The following is a 15,917-nucleotide window of genomic DNA, read 5'->3' on the forward strand; positions in this document are numbered from 1 at the left end:
ACATTGCGCGTACTAAGAAACAAGTAGAGTAGGAAGGCCAAACATGGCCGGAGACCGACTTAGTCGAGCTCAGATTGAGCAATGCTGGAGAGTCGACTTCCGGCGCCCTCGCCAGGTCGACCACGGTTCGTGACTATATAGATGCGAGGCTCGCTCGCTAAATCCACTCCGCTGAGTGGCGCAGTGGGGGTACCAAGACCCTACAAAGGTAGGCCTAGTGGCGCCATCTCTTGGTCAGGCCGGAAACTTGTCAATCCACCCTCGTATGTTACTTTTAGTTGACTGGAATTTAAAATCGTCCGCTGAATTGCGACCCTGAAAAATGTTATCAAAAGTCTCTCAGTTTGAAACAAAAACCTTTCCTTAATTTTTTTCAAGGGATGGAAAAATTGCTCGGAGAACAATTCAGCAGTCCGAAACATCGAATGCCAGCAGAAGAGAAGGCAGATTTGCAATTAACTCAGTACCAATCGGAAGCGACGGCCGCTCTTGATCATTGTCCTCTACAATGGTGGTCCAATAACGCCGCAAAATGTCCTCATTTGGCAAGATTGGCCCAAAAATATAATTGCGTTCCAGCCTGTTGTGCACCTCCATGTCGAATTCCAGCTGAAGCACAAATTCTTTACGACACAAAACGTGCCGCTCTACCTCCCCATCTAGTGGACAAAATACTTTTCCTAAATGCAAATTACTCCCTACCAGAATAATATGCAATTTTTTATATTTTTTTCTATTTTTCAAATCTATCGAATCGAGCAAGGAATGTGTAAATCGCCGAAGAAAATCGAATTTAGGTGTAGAAGACTATTTTTGTTATTTTTTTTTTTTATTGAGCTATTCTTTTGCTGTTTACATATTCGCTTGGTCTTTCTGACGAATTGCAAAAAAATCATTTCTTTATAGCACAGAATTTGCTTATGAAACTCGATATGTTTTAATATCGCTGAACTAATTATTTTGTTAGAAAGTGAGAAAATGGTCAGTTCTGAGGTAGAAAATATTTTCTACTAAAATAAAGCTCTATGTACATATATATATGATAAAAAAAAAGTATTTTTGAAAAGTGCGAGAGTTAGTTTTAAAATTGTTTATGTGCGGAATTCATGAATTGTTGGCGCGTGTAAAAACTTTACGCAAATAAGTGTCTGCACTTTATTTTATTTTGTGCATGGAAAATATTTTTGTCTTGAAATTTCTCATATTGTTTTTTTGCCTAGAAATTATGCAATTTTGATGATAAGTTTTTGAAAAAGGTGGTGTTACAGTTTGTAAATAACCGATATTTTTAATACCTGATCATCTGTCGAAAATCGTGTTCATGTGGAACGATGTGTGAATTGCGAATGTTTCGTTAAATAAAATTAGGATCGTGATACTGAATGTGATTTTGTTACTTTTTGATATCGCTCTAGATTTATGGAATTAAAATAGAATTCATTTTTTTTTAATTGAAAATAGTATTTTATTCTGTATTTTGAGGAGTATAATAGTCGAATTTTTTTTATGGAAGACTGCGTTTCTGCAACCAAGTTGAGCTTTCGTAATATCTCGGGTCTCCGACTCTCAAAGATGCTCTTTTGTAAAAATAGTAATATAAAACGGCCACTGAAAATAAGAAAAAAATTATGAAACCATGGAATTTTAAAATAATTTTGATTTAAAAGTGTAATTTACGATTATTTTGATCTTCAGTTTTGAACTCTTCGAAATAGGAAATTGAGTATTAATCAAGATTCCGAAATCTCCTTATTTTTGCAAAACCAGGGAATTTTATTGGACAGGGATTTTGAAAAAATCTGGTAAAAGTCAAGGAATTTCTATAAGAGGAACTTTAAATAATTTTCAAGGATAATAAATTTGATATTTTTATATTTCAAGTTGAAATTGCTTTCCATTTGTAAAAAAATTCGGTCTTAAAAATGTTACAAGATTAATATTTTAGTATTTCAATACTAATGTTTAGGGAAAAATTTATTTTTATATTTGATTTTTTATTTTATTTGATTTTTTTGCAGTTTCTTCTTCTTTTCGGGTTATAAATTAAACTGTTTTGGTAAAAACTTAACTTTTGGTTCAACATTCATATTTTGGTGTTAAAAATTCATTTGAAATATTTCTGGTCTTAAAATAAAAATTTTTTTATTAATTCATCTGTTTTAGTGGAAATTTAATATTTGCTGGATAAAAGTGCAACCGTTTGGTTGACAAATTAATCTTCTTTGGTAGATGATTAATTATTATATTTTTTTAATCAATTGTTTCTAATTTAGAATTTAAATCTTTTTGTGTGTAAAATTTAATTACTTGGTTGAGGATTAAACCACTGTTCAAAAATCATGTTTTTGTTCAAGATTCATCAATTTAGTTAAAAATTCAACTATTTAGTTAAAATTTCAAGTCTTTTTTTGAAAATTCAATTTTTTTGGTGAAAAATTTAACTGTTTTGTTTAGAATTCATATTGTTTTTGTTAAAATTTCAACAATTTCATTTTTTTTAGAATTCATATTTTTTGATTGAGAATTTAATTATTTTGTTCAAAATTAAACTTTTTGTTTGAAAATTGAACTATTTTGTATGCGATTAATTTTGTTGTTAAAAGTTCAACCATTTTGTTGAAAATTTATTTTGTTAAAAGTTCAAATTTTTGTTGTAAAAATAAACTATTTTGTTTAACATTTGTTTTTTTATTGTTACTAAAATGTAAAATATTGCATTTTTTTAGAATTTATTTATTTATTTTTTTTTTGAAAATTCAACTATTTGTTTAAAAATTCAATTATTTTGTTATAAATATAGTTATTTTCTTGAAATTTAAACTTCTTGGTTGAAAATGGAACTATTTTGTTTACAATTCCTTTTTGTTTGTTAAAATATTAATTCTGACATTTTCCGTTAATACTTAATTTTTTATTTAATTTTAATTAAAAATTCAAAACTATTTGGTTAAGTTTTTAAATTTTGGTTAAGTATTCAACGATTTTTTTTTAAATTAGTTTTTTTGTTGCTAAAATGTCAACTAAGAATTTGTATAATTCATTTTGGATAGTTAAAAATTCAACTATGTGGTTAAAATTTCAAATATTTTGTTGAAAATTAAACTATTTTGTTTACAATTCGTTTTTTTTTGTGTTAAAATATTAACTATTACATTTTTCTTAATAACTAATCTTTTTCTTTTTTTGAAAATTAATTTTTACTATAAATTTCCTTTTTGTAATCAAACATTCATAATTTTTATTAAAAATTCATCTCTTAAAAGTTTAACTATTTTATTAAAAATTGATATTTTGTCATTAAAAATTCAACTATTGGTTGACAATTTATGTTTTTAGTTACAAATGCGAATTCGTGGTTTTAAAACTCAACTCTTTTGTAAGACATTTTTTTTTTTGAAATATCAATTATTACAATTTTTTGAGAATACATATTTTTGTTTGAAATTTAAACTATTTGGTTAAAAATTTGAAAATTTTCTTTAAAATTCGATTTTTTTTGTTTGTTAAAATGTCAATTATTAAATTTTTCGTCAATACTTAATCTTTTTTTTAAAATTTAATTTTAATTAAAAATGTACGTATTCCAGTTGAATGATCATAATTTTAAGTAAAAATTCGTCTCTTAGAAGTTTAAATATTTTAATAAAATTTGATATTTTTAATTTAAAATTCAACTATTCGGGTAAAAATTGAAATACTTTGTTACATGAAAAAAAAAGTTTTTCCCTTATTTATGTTTGGGTCGATATTTATATTCTTTAGTTTAAAAAATCGACATCTTGGTTTTAAAATGCATCTCTTTTGGTAGAAATTATATATTTTTTGGTCGAAAATTTAACTTGGTGGAAAAATGAATAATTTTCTAACCTAAGTTTTTGTTTTTAAAATATTACATACTACTTTATTTTTTTAAAGATACCTACATATTTTTTGATTGAAAATTTAATTATTTTGTTTACAATTAATTTTTATTGTTGTTGATATTTCCAAAATTGTGTTGAAAATTTAATAACTTTGTTAGAAATTCGAATTTTTGGTTAAAAAATTAAATATTTTGTTTAACATTTCATTTTTTGTTGTTGTTCAAATATCAACAATTACATTACATACACTATTATATTTTTGTTTTAAATTCAAACCATTTGTTTAAAATTTTAATTATTTTGTTGAAAATTTAACTATTTTGTTTACAATTCGTTTTTTGTTTGTTAAAAAGTATATTATTATTATTATTACATTTTTGTTAATACTTAATCTTTTTTATTTAATTAATTACATTTTTGTTAATATTTAATCTTTATTTATTAAGTTTCAATTTCAAATTGATTAATTTCAGCTGAATATTCGTTATTCTAATTAAGAATTCATCTCTTACAAGTTTGATTTTAATTAAAAATTGATATTTTTAAATATAAATTCGACTATTGGGTTAAATATTGAAATATTTGTTAATTTTTTTTCAAATTGCTTCCCATTTCAATTTTTGGTAAAAAATTTATATTCTTTAGTTTAAAAAATCGACTTCTTATTTTTAAAAAGCATCTCTTTTGGTAAAAAATTTTTATTTTTTTGGTTGAAAATTCAACTTTTTGGTGGAAAAATAAATAATTTTTTAAACATTTGTTTTGGTTTTTGTTAAAATATCAACTATTACATTATTTTGTTGAGGATACATATTATTTTGGTTGAAATTTAAACTATTTTATTACATCTTCAACTATTGTGTTGAAAATTAAACTTTTTGGTTGAAAATGTAACTGTTTTGTTGAAAATTTGTTTTTTGTTGCTAAAATGTCAACTATTAATTTTTTATTTGATTCATTTTATTGGTTGAAAATTCAACTATTTTGTTAAAATTCCAATTATTTTGTCGAAAATTCAACTTTTTAGTCAAAAATTCAACTATTTTGTTTACAATTCGTTATTTTGTTTTTGTTTTTTGTTGTTAAAATATTAACTATGACATTTTTTGTTAATAAATAATTTTTTTTAAAAATTAATTTTAACGAAAAATGTACTTCTGCAATTAAACACTCATAATTTTAAACAAAAATTCGTCTCTTACAAGTTTAACTATTTTATTAAAAATGGATATTTTTAATTAAAAATTCAACCATTCGGGTAAAAATTGAAATACTTGATTAAAAATTGATTATTTTTTGGTTAAAATTTCTTCTCTTCCATTTTTGGTTGAAAATTTATATTTTTTAGTTCAAAATTCGACTTTATGGTTTGAAAATTAATTTCTTTTGGAAGGAATTTTATATTTTTTGGTCGAAATATCAACTATCACACGTTTTTTAGAATAAATATTTTTGTTTAAAATTTAAATTATTTGATAAATTTTTTAACCATCTTGTAGAAAATTCAACTTTTTGGTTGAAAATTTAACTACTACTAAATTTATCATTCGTTTTTTGTTGCTGTTAAAATATAAATTATTACATTTTTTGTTTAAAATTAATGTTTTTATTGAAAATTAATATTCCATAGTCTAAAAATTACTGATTCCAGTTTAATCTTCATAATTTTAGTTAAAGATTGATCTCATTGGTTAAAAATATAAATATTTTGTTAAAAACTAATATTTTTTAAATGAAAATTTGACTATTCGGATAAAAGTTGAACTATTTAAAAAAAGTTATTTTGTTTTTTAAAGGTTCATCTTTGGGTGAAAATTTATCTATTTTGTTTAAGTCTTTTTTCAGTAAAAAATTAATTTTTTAACTGAAAATGAATTTTTTTTTACATTTTTATTTGGAAATTCATCTTTATGGTAGAAAAATATTCTTGACTGGAAATGTACTCTTTTTTGGTTAAAAATTCTTTTGGCTTGAATGGTTATTGACGATATATTAATTTGTCCATTTTGGTTGAAAATTCATCATTTTTAGTTGAACATTGGTTTTAAAATTCATCTCTTGGTAGAAATGTTATCTTTCTTCGTGAAAATATAAACTATTACATTTTTTTTTTAAATTTATCTTTGTAAGTTGAATATTTAAGTTTTCAATTAAAATGTCAACAATTTTGTTCTACATTCAAATTTTTTGTTAAAAATTTCAATATTCTGTGTAACATATTTTTTTTTCATTCATCAACTATTACATTTTTCTTGAGAAATCGTCTTTCTATGGAAAATTCTATTTTCTTTTGTTTGAGTTTTAATCTTTTTCTAGTTAAAAAATCGACTTTTTTTTTAAATTTATCTTTGAAGTTAGAAAAGTCAAGTATTTAGTCAAAAATTCCACTTTACAACAAAACTTAATTATTTTGTTGAAAACGCAAATATATTTTAATCTTTTTGTTAAATTTAACTACTAAAAATTCTTCTATTTAGACAAAAAGTTCGTAATTTTGGATTGTTTTATTCTGTTTATGATCGGTTCTATATGAAAAATGTTACAAGATTGAAATTCTGGTTTTTAAATGTTCAGGGAAAATAAAAAATTGGTCAGGGAAAAATTAAAAAAAAAATAAAATATTTCCTAAATAATAAAATTCTCACCTGCTTTGTGTATAGAATAGAGACTATGAAAGCCTCTTGTCCAGTAGTGACTGAAAGGGGTAGGCCAATGCAATGTCATGTGCCAAGAATGCAATCCTATGCTCAAAATTATGTAAATGATACATAAAATAAGAGTTACACGAAATTGTGTGTAGAGCAGTTGTATCAATCCCACCTAAATTTAAAATTCAGAAAAATTTAGTAACGACGCTTTTTAAACATAAATAAGCTATTATGAAAAAATACGCAATTTAAATTTCGCGCCATAATCAAGTCAAAATAGTGACGTCACTATTAGGTATTTTAGATTGGGGTGGGAAAATCCAAGATGTCTGCACACCGGCGGTTAAACAATATTCACAAACAAAAAAGTTTAGTACAAATAAAAAATAATCAATAAATAAAAAATGCTTAAATAGAACTTTTTTCTAATTTTTAATCTATTTCTTACTTATTTTTATGAAATTGATTGCAAAATTTTTAATATTTTATTTATTTTATTACCTGAAAAATGTAGGTGGAGAAAAAACTCACAAGGAGCACAGTGAGGGCAACTATTAAACAAAAGTCTTGTATTCTGAAATGTTAATGTCTAAATTAAATTAAAAAAAAGATTATAATTTCATTATAAATAATAAAAAATTGACTTACACATAAAGTACGAGTAAATCCACTGGACTTGGTCTGGCAAAACTAGCAAAAGAATTGATGCAGATATCAAAAATTAATAGAAGATATTGCATAAATAATATCACGGAATACCTTCTTTGTGTTAAAATATTCATTTAGACGAATAATCAAAGAAAAAAAGGAGTTAGGTTAAAGTTGTGATTATTATTGATTTGTTTTGTTGTTCCAGTTGGAACGTTGCCATGGCAACTTGATACGTCTTTCAATCACAAAATTTTATTTCAAATTAAAAATATTTTAAATTGCGCACTAGAAAAAGAAAATATTTTTCAATGAATAAAAATTCTGTTATTTATGCTGATATATATTCCATATTTAATTTTTTAAATAATAGAAATAAAAACTTGTAACAAATTTCAAATTTCGCGCCGAGACTCGAATCATCGATACATCGAAGGTCGAATTGTGTCGTCCATTTTAGTGTTTTCGACGGTTCCGCGTGTTTTTCGTTCCCGTTTTCCTAGCAAAATGAAGTAAGTGAGCGTTTTTAATGTCAAAAGAAAATCCGCCGAAATCTTACAAATCGTCGATATTTTTCGGGAAAATGAATTCTTACCGAATTTCCAGGATATCTACAATTAATTACATCTTGATATTTTCAGGATCGGACTGTGCGCTTACAGTGGGTACAAAATTTATCCAGGCCATGGAAAAACCATGGTTAAAGTTGATGGAAAGGTAGGTGGTGAAACCTAATTTGTTTAAACTTTATAAAAAAGATTGCTGCAGTGTTTTTTTGGTTTGGGGTTACCTAAAATAAACAAAAATCTCGAAAAGTCGTTGGCACATCTGACATAACCTCTCTGTTTGCAGTCGTACACTTTCCTCAACTCAAAATGTGAATCCGCACATCTTATGAAGAGGAACCCCAGGAAAGTGACATGGACCGTCCTTTACAGGTAAATATTTATCGTTTTTAGATTAATTTTTTTTATCCGGAAGGTGGAAAAAATTGAGTTTTAGAAACCTAACCTCAGTTTTGCAACTATTGACGGGTTTGTCGGTTTGGCATTTGTAGCGTTTCTGACATATTTTAATTATCTTTCTTTTCGTAACACGATTTTTCCGAAATATTTTTCTTTGATGGTTTACTTTTAAGTTTCTTTTTGTGTGTTTAATATGAAGGAAATGGATTTAGAAAGTATGTTTGCAGATTTCATATTGTTTCCGGTATTTTCATCTGTAAACAAATTTACGCTTAAAAATTTAATTATTTTGTTAAAAATTAAACTATTTCTGTTAAGTATTCTTTTTGGTAAAAAATTTGTTAAAAATTTTATCCTTTTGGATTGAAAATTTGTCTTTAGGTAGAAAGGTATCTTTTTGAGTTGAACGTTCAGTTTTTTTGAAGTTAAAAAGTGTGTGTGTTGTTTTAAAATTCATCTCTTTTTGTTGATAATTTAATTCAGGGTGGACTTTGGACCGGGTATTTTTTGAGACTGGAAAAAACCGGGAAATGACAGTGCATTTTTTTTACCGGGAATTTTACAAATTTGTAGAAGAAAAATCTGTCCACGTTCGATTTCCACCGTTTTTGAATAATTAGTTGAATTTTTATGTTTTTCAATTATGCTATTATTTAACTTACATTGCGTAATTCAAAATTTTTTTACTTAAAAAATTTTCCATTTACAATTTTTACTTCTAATCTTACATTTTTAATTTAAAGAATTTTTAAATGCTTTTTTAAAGACTTGAACGAATAAAATATAAAAGCCTTTGATAAAATTTTGGATAAAACCATTTTTATTTAATATACAAATACAATTTTTTGACAAAACAATTTTTAATCAGTTCAAAATTTAAGAATTTTCAGGTTTTAACGTTAAAACTGAAACGGTTTCAATTTGAAAGTCTTAGTCATTAAACAAGTGTGAAAAAGTGTGACTGTAAGTTTATAAACTATTTTCAACTTGAAAATAACTTCATCATAAATAATATATTCTTGATTAAAGAATTTTATTAAATTTAAAATATTGTTTCAGTCTAAAACATTCAATTTTTAACCCATTCAATTTGAATTTCTTAATTAAAACAAAAAAAAAAGAGTAATTATTGAATATTTAGCAATATTGGAATTTTTATTGAAAACAAGTCAATTAAAACCAAATATTTGAATGTAAAGGATCTTTTAACTGAATTTTTTGACATAGAAAACTTGAAATCTTTGAAATTTCGAAAAATGCTTAATTTGCAAGTGAAATTTCTAAATTTTGATGTATAATTTACAAATGAACATTTAAAAAAAAATTGAGTAATTTTAAGAGATATTTAGAAGTTTTAAAAAGATTAAAAATTATCAGTCAAATTTTAGAAAGTTTTCTTAAAATCTTCTAGAATATTTTTCGAAAATTTTGTTTTAATCTTTGATCTTTTGATCTTTGAATTCTTGCAAAGATAATTTCAAAAATAATTTTAAGTTTAAAATAACTTCTAGATTTTTCAAGATTTTAAAATGAAATTTTGTCGCTTTCCAAGGATGTGTAAACTATTTAAAAAGAGAATAATTGAATTTCTAATTTAAGAAGTGTTCATTTAAAAAATTTTCAATTTTTCAATATTGGATGTTTCTAGCTTAAAATTCCTTAAAATTACATAATTTTGAAAATTTTCAATTCTTTTATTGAAAATTAATCTTTTGCTTGAAAAGTCATGCTTTTTGGTTGAACGTTAAGTTTTTTAAATTGGAAATTTTTACTATTCTATTTTTAGTTGAGAATTAATTTATTTGTGTTAACAATTGTATTATTTTGATGAAAAATCAACTAATTTATTTAGGTATTCTTTTTTGATAAAAAATTTGTTGCAAATTCGCCCTTTTGAATTGCAAATTTATCTTTTGAATTGTAAATTCATCTTTTGGTAGATAGGCATCTTTTTGAGTTAAAAGTTATTTTTTGTTTAATTGAAAAGGTATTTTAGCATATTTTTGGTTCAGGATTCATTTCTTCTTGTTGAAAATTTAGTTATTTTGTTCAAAGCCACTTTTTTGGTCAAAAAATAAACTGTTTTTTTCGTCTTGTAACATTCGTATTTTTGGCTAGAAATTTTATCTTTTTCCTGATAATAATTTAATTCAAAAATTCAATTGTTTTGCTAAAAGGTTTTCTTTTTATTTGAAAAATTACCTGTTTTTTTTTAAACATTCATAATTTTTTATAGAAAATCTGTCCTTTGGAAGAAAAGTCATCTCTTTTCGTTGAAGAAGAATCTTTTTCTGTTGTTAATATAATTATTTTGTTGAAATATCAATTATTCTGTTACGAAGTCACTTTTTTTGTTCGGAAAATCTTTTTCAAAGATCTCAGTTCAGAATTTATCTCAAAAATTAACTCACTTATCGAAAATTGAATTTCTTTATTAAGTAGTTATTATAGAGAAGTAATCTATTTTGTTTCAAAATTAATTCTTTTTAATTGAAAATTCTTTTGTTCTGTTTCCATTCATAAATTCATCTTTTTTTGGTTAAAAATTGATTTATTTTGTTGAAAATTGCGCAATTTGGTTAAATTTTTTTTTCTTGTCTGAAAACTCTTTCTTAGTTGCAAATTAATATTTTTAGTTTGAAAATTAATCTCTTTTAGATAAACATTCAATTGTCAGTTGAATAGATTAAAAACGGTTTTGCAGAAAATTGGACTTTTTGGCTTAAAATTTCAACAGTTTATCTCGAAAGGTGACTGTTTAGTCCAAAGTGAATTTTTTGGGGAAATTCATATTTCCGGTTTGAAAATTCAACTGTTTTGTAAAAAAAATCTAATTATTAGGTCAACAGATTAACTAATTGATAGAAAATTAACTATTTCTTAAACAAGTTTGTATTTTTTGGTGGAAAAGAATTTTTTCTGCAAAAATATAACTTTTTTTGTACAAAATTGTCTTTTTTGCTTGAAATTTAAGTTTGGTTCGAAATTCAACCGTTCCGTGAGAAATGAAATTTTGTGTGGAAAATTCGTATTTTGGGTTTGAAAAATGAATTTTTTAGTTTGAAAATTCAAAAATGAGTTTTTTAGTTTAAAAATTCAAGTTTTGTAGAAAATTTGCATTTTTAGCTTGAAAATTTCGCAATTTGATAAACAAAAATTTCTTTCATTCTTAGTTGCAAATGTCTGTTTAATTTGAAATTTTTTTATATTAAAAATGTAGCTGCGGTTGAAAATTAATCCTTTTTTTTATGAATTCAACTATTTTTATTTTTTTTTTTTTTTGCTGAAGTGTCAACTATTAGATATTTCGTTCAGAATTTAAATTCGTTGAATAAAAGTTTAACTATTTATTTGAAAATTCGTCTTTTTGTGAAAGATTACTCTCATTAAATGAAAACTATTTTTTTTAAATTAAAAATAACGTTTTTTGTTGCTATTTAGTTGAAAATTCACTTTTTTGTTTAAAATTATTTTTTGGGTGGAAAATCTAACTGTTTTTGTAGAAAATTCATCTGTTTTAATAGAAATATCATCTTTTTTTTGTTGAAAATTAATCGTTTTTCGTTGAGCGTTAAACTATATTGTTGCAAGTTCAACAATGTGGTTGAAAATCAACTTTTTGGCTTAAAATTTGAACAGTTTCGTTCAAAAATTAAGTTAAAGTGAACTGTTTTGTTGTAAATTTTTGAATTCCGATTTAAAATTCAACCGTTTTTTTGCTTTTGTTGGAAATTTAACTATTTGGTAGAAAATTTTATTTTTTGTCGAAAATTTATATTTTTGGTGTAATAATTTAATTGTTTTATAGGAAATTCGTTTTTTTTTGGTTCAAATTGTGAACAGTTTGGTTAAAATAAAATTTTTTGTTGAAAATTAATATTTTCAGGTTGGAGATACATTTTTTTTGTGGTAAAAAATTCGTCTTTTGTGTTCAAAAACTCAATTCCAATAGAAAATTCATTTTGGTTTGAAAACTCATCTTCATAAGTTGAAAATTCAACTATTTTATTGAAAATGCAATATATTTCGAATTACAGGGATATCATACCATAATTTCATTAAAAATAATTTTTTCTCTTATTTTTTTTTGAAAAATCTCCCTATTTCCCATGTTTTGAGAGCATTTTGGTCAGTGAAATCTGTGTTTATTTAATAGATATCTGTTCCTCTATCCAGACTTTTCATGTCTAGATAGATTTCAGAATGTCTTAGAGCAAAAAGACTGGCTGCTTCACCCAGAATTGTGCGCAGATGCGATCACTCTGTCTGGTTTTGCGGGTCCGAACAAATAAAATTAAAAAGTTAGAGAATTTGGTTAAATTCTTAAAAGAAAAAAATTTTAATGATCGCATTTTATTTTATGCTATTTTTGATATTGTCAGGGTGGCGAATTCATAGGGAAATAACCAGGGATTTAATTAAAAAAACGGAAATTATTCTCAATTTGGTCAAAAAATTGATTTATCACGTGTTATATTTCGCTTACTTCTCATTCATCGTCATTGGGAAAAGATGATTTTTTATTAATTAATTTAATAATAATATAATAATTAATTTTTTTAAATCAAAATTTAACTTTTTTAGTAGAAATCTTAACTATTTTGCTGAAAATCCATTTTTTTGTTTGTTAATAATTAAATTTTTAACAGAAAAATGAATCATTCTATTATTTGGTTGAAAATGTATCTTTTTTGCATGAAAATTCAACTATTTGTTTGTAAATTGATGTTTTTAATTTATAAATTAAACTCGTTCGAAAATGTATCTATTTTCTAAAAAATTCTTTTTTTTATTTCAATTTTTTTTTTGGTTACAATTTTTTTTTTTTTACTAAAAATGTAACTATTATTTCAGTTGAATATTCAATAATTTTAGTTAAAAATTCATCTCTTTAGTCGAACATTAATTTTTTGTTGAAAAATGATCTTTTTCTAGTTGAAAATTCGTATTTTGTGGTATAAATTAATCATTTTGCTTGAAAATCATTATTTTTTTTAGTTAAAAATTCAACAATTTGATTGAACATTTGTCTTCTTTAATTAAAACTTCAATTATGTCGTTAAAAATTCATCTATTTTTTTTTAATTGTATTTTTTTGATAGAACATTAATTGTTAATTCTTTTAATTGAAAATTTAAACTATTCCAATTGCAAATTCCATTGGTTGTAATTGAAAATTTATCTGGTTTGGTTAAACATTAATTTTTTAACTTGAAATTTAATTATTTAAGTTTTGTTTGAGAACTTATCTTTTTTAATAAAAATGATTTGTTTGAAAATTCAATTATCTCAGTTAAAGATTAATTATTTTAGTTGAAAACTCTTATTTTTGGTATCAGATTAATTTTTTAAACTAGAAATGTTACTCTATTTTCGGTTGAAATTTATTATTTTTTTTTTGGTTCAAAATTGAACTATTTAGTTGAAAATTTGTCTTTTTTAATTAAGAATTCAACTATTTCCTTAAAAATTCATGTATTTTGTTCAAAAATTGTATTTTTTGCTAGAAAATTAATTTCTTATTTATAAATTAATCTTTCTTGTTTAAAAATTCATATTTTTAGATAAAAGTTTATCTTTTTGGTTTAGAATTTAATTATTCCAGTTGAAGATTCATAATTTTATTTGGAAATTCATCACTTTAGTTGAAAATGTAACTATTTTTTGAGAATTTAGTTTTTTTGTTGTTAAAAGTGATTCTTTCAAATGAAAATTTAAACTATTCCAATTGAAAATTCTGTTGGTTGTAATTGAAAACTCATTTGTTTGGTTAAACATTAGTTTTTTAAATTTAAAATTGAATCATTTAGATGTTCTTTGACAATTTATCTTTTTTTAATAATTTTGTTGTTAAATTTAACGATTTCAGTTGAAAATTGATTGTTTTAGTTTAAAACTCTTATGTTTGGTTTAAAATTAATTTGTTTTAAGTAAAATTGTTACTATTCCATTTGTGATTGGAAATGATTATTTTTTGAGTTAAAAATTCAACAATTTGTTTAAACATTTGTCTTCTTTAATTTAAACTTGAACTATTTCGTTCAAAAATTATGTATTTTGTTGAAAAATTGTATTTTTTGGTGGAAAACTCATCACTTTAGTTGAAAGTTTAACCATTGTTAAAAATCTGTCTTTTTTTCTTTGGTTGAAAATTATAAAAAATAGTTTAACTATTTCAATTTCTTTTGTGGTAAAAAATTTATATTTTCAGTGGAAAATTCACGTATTTGTTTCAAAATTAACATCATGAATTGAAATAAATGTTTGCGTTTTGCGGTAAATATGAATGTTACGTTTAGTTGACCGGGAAAATAAAAAAAATTTGACCGGGAATTCGAAATTGTCCGTCGAATCACCACCCTGTTTTTTATTTTATAGTTAATATTTCTTCTTGTGGCGCTTTTTTTGAATAGAAATAGCAAAAAATTGTGTCGTCTTTCAGACGCAAGCACAAGAAAGGTCAGGAAGAAGAACAGACAAAAAAGAGGACTCGACGCACCCAAAAGTTCCAGAGGGCTATTGTGGGTGCGTCTCTGACTGACATTCTTGCTAAGCGTAACATGAAGCCTGAAATCAGGAAAGCTCAGCGAGACCAAGCTATCAAGTAAGTTATTAATATCATTATTATTATTAGTAAATTAAAAATTATCTAGCGCCATTTTAGGTGGTCAGAAACTGAATATTTCGTTTCGAATTCTCTAATTTTGGATTAATTTCGATTTTATTCAAATTGGTATTACTCGTCGCCCTGGAGTTATACTTTGCAATGCCCTCTTTTTGACATTTTTGAACTATTATTATTTTCAGGGTTGGTAAGATTTAAACTTTTAATAAATAATTTTTATTTCATCAGCTGTTGAAATTATTAATTTAAGGGCATGCTCTTCGGTGGCCACGTGACCAAACTAGTCCCCGGTTATGAACATTTTTTTGGTGTTCACAGCGTCCACACGAATTGAGATATCGTGTTTAAACTTTAACACATAAAATAAAAAGCACTAAAGAACGTTTGTATACATCAATATATTGATAATTTTAAAGAAAGTTTATTTATAAATTGATGGAATAGGATATTACCATTCGAGTTATAGCACTTTGCAGATCATTTTTGGTTTGATGAATTTTAGATTTTTTTTATTCGCTCATATTGAGCACTGACACCAATTTTATACTAAATCGTCTAAACCTTGAAAAAATTAATATAAGCAATAAAATTTGCACCTTCGTCGGAGTTCCCCAGCCAACTTCCATAATTCTTGGCGTTGAATCGATCTGCTGATAACTGTTGTTGACAGTGAACCACCCAGCAGGACTCAGCGTCGGACTCGCCTTGTCTTTCGACCCCGGGCGAAATTTTATTTTTATTCTTGGAATTGTTTCATACCAGTACAAAAAATCTACAATAATATATAACCATTAGAAAATTTTAATTATTTTCTGCAGATGCACATTTCTCAAGATGGGACTTGGACGAATTTTCGAGTATGACATTCTAAGATGTTCCTCGAATTTTTTTAATCGAGGCATCTACTTTATCGACGTTAAAAGTTTATTTCCTAATTCCTGTAGTACGTTACTCGAAAAATTTCTTCGTAATTATGAACATTTTGATATAGACAAACGTTCCTTAGTGCTTTCGGTATAACTTCCTAAATCCTGAACACGATATCTTAATCCGCTTGGACGTAGTAAGGACCGAAAATAATGGAAATCATTTCATTCTCCATACAAAATTTTTATGAATGAACTTAGTCACGTGATCTCGACTTTATCGACGGTCAAAGTTTCTTTTT

General features: G+C 24.6%; 3 protein-coding genes across 3 annotated transcripts in view; 2 read left to right on the top strand and 1 right to left on the bottom strand.

Annotated features, from left to right (window-relative positions):
- Positions 1 to 1,458, top strand: part of LOC117181357 (zinc finger BED domain-containing protein 1-like) — a 29,877-nt gene extending 28,419 nt beyond the window's left edge. The window contains exon 5 of the mRNA XM_033373946.1: positions 379 to 1,458. Coding sequence (XP_033229837.1) covers positions 379 to 710 — 332 coding nt within the window. The 3' untranslated portion in view covers positions 711 to 1,458. The remainder of the gene's footprint in view (positions 1 to 378) is intronic.
- A 33-nt stretch (positions 1,459 to 1,491) lies between these two features.
- Positions 1,492 to 7,308, bottom strand: LOC117181371 (transmembrane protein 138). The gene is made up of 4 exons (XM_033373964.1): positions 7,160 to 7,308; positions 7,013 to 7,085; positions 6,509 to 6,683; positions 1,492 to 1,608 (listed from the first exon to the last, which is right to left on the bottom strand). The coding sequence occupies exons 1-4, from the start codon at positions 7,291 to 7,293 to the stop codon at positions 1,505 to 1,507; spliced, it is 486 nt and encodes a 161-aa protein (XP_033229855.1). The 5' UTR covers positions 7,294 to 7,308; the 3' UTR covers positions 1,492 to 1,504.
- A 237-nt stretch (positions 7,309 to 7,545) lies between these two features.
- LOC117181372 (60S ribosomal protein L24) overlaps positions 7,546 to 15,917 on the top strand; it is a 12,282-nt gene continuing 3,910 nt past the window's right edge. The window contains exons 1-4 of the mRNA XM_033373965.1: positions 7,546 to 7,671; positions 7,801 to 7,876; positions 8,012 to 8,097; positions 14,567 to 14,728. Coding sequence (XP_033229856.1) covers positions 7,667 to 7,671; positions 7,801 to 7,876; positions 8,012 to 8,097; positions 14,567 to 14,728 — 329 coding nt within the window. The 5' untranslated portion in view covers positions 7,546 to 7,666. The remainder of the gene's footprint in view (positions 7,672 to 7,800; positions 7,877 to 8,011; positions 8,098 to 14,566; positions 14,729 to 15,917) is intronic.

This window comes from Belonocnema kinseyi, chromosome 10 (assembly GCF_010883055.1).
Source record: "Belonocnema kinseyi isolate 2016_QV_RU_SX_M_011 chromosome 10, B_treatae_v1, whole genome shotgun sequence".
In the NCBI taxonomy this organism is placed as follows: domain Eukaryota; kingdom Metazoa; phylum Arthropoda; class Insecta; order Hymenoptera; family Cynipidae; genus Belonocnema; species Belonocnema kinseyi.

Coding starts and splice junctions, on each gene's coding strand:
- LOC117181371 (XM_033373964.1), bottom strand. CDS start 7,293: ATGAATATTTTAACACAAAGAAGGTATTCCGTGATATTATTTATGCAA. Junction 7,086..7,159: donor GATTTACTCGTACTTTATGT/GTAAGTCAATTT, acceptor TTAACATTTCAG/AATACAAGACTTTTGTTTAA. Junction 1,609..6,508: donor CTATTCTATACACAAAGCAG/GTGAGAATTTTA, acceptor TCTTATTTTCAG/TGGCCGTTTTATATTACTAT.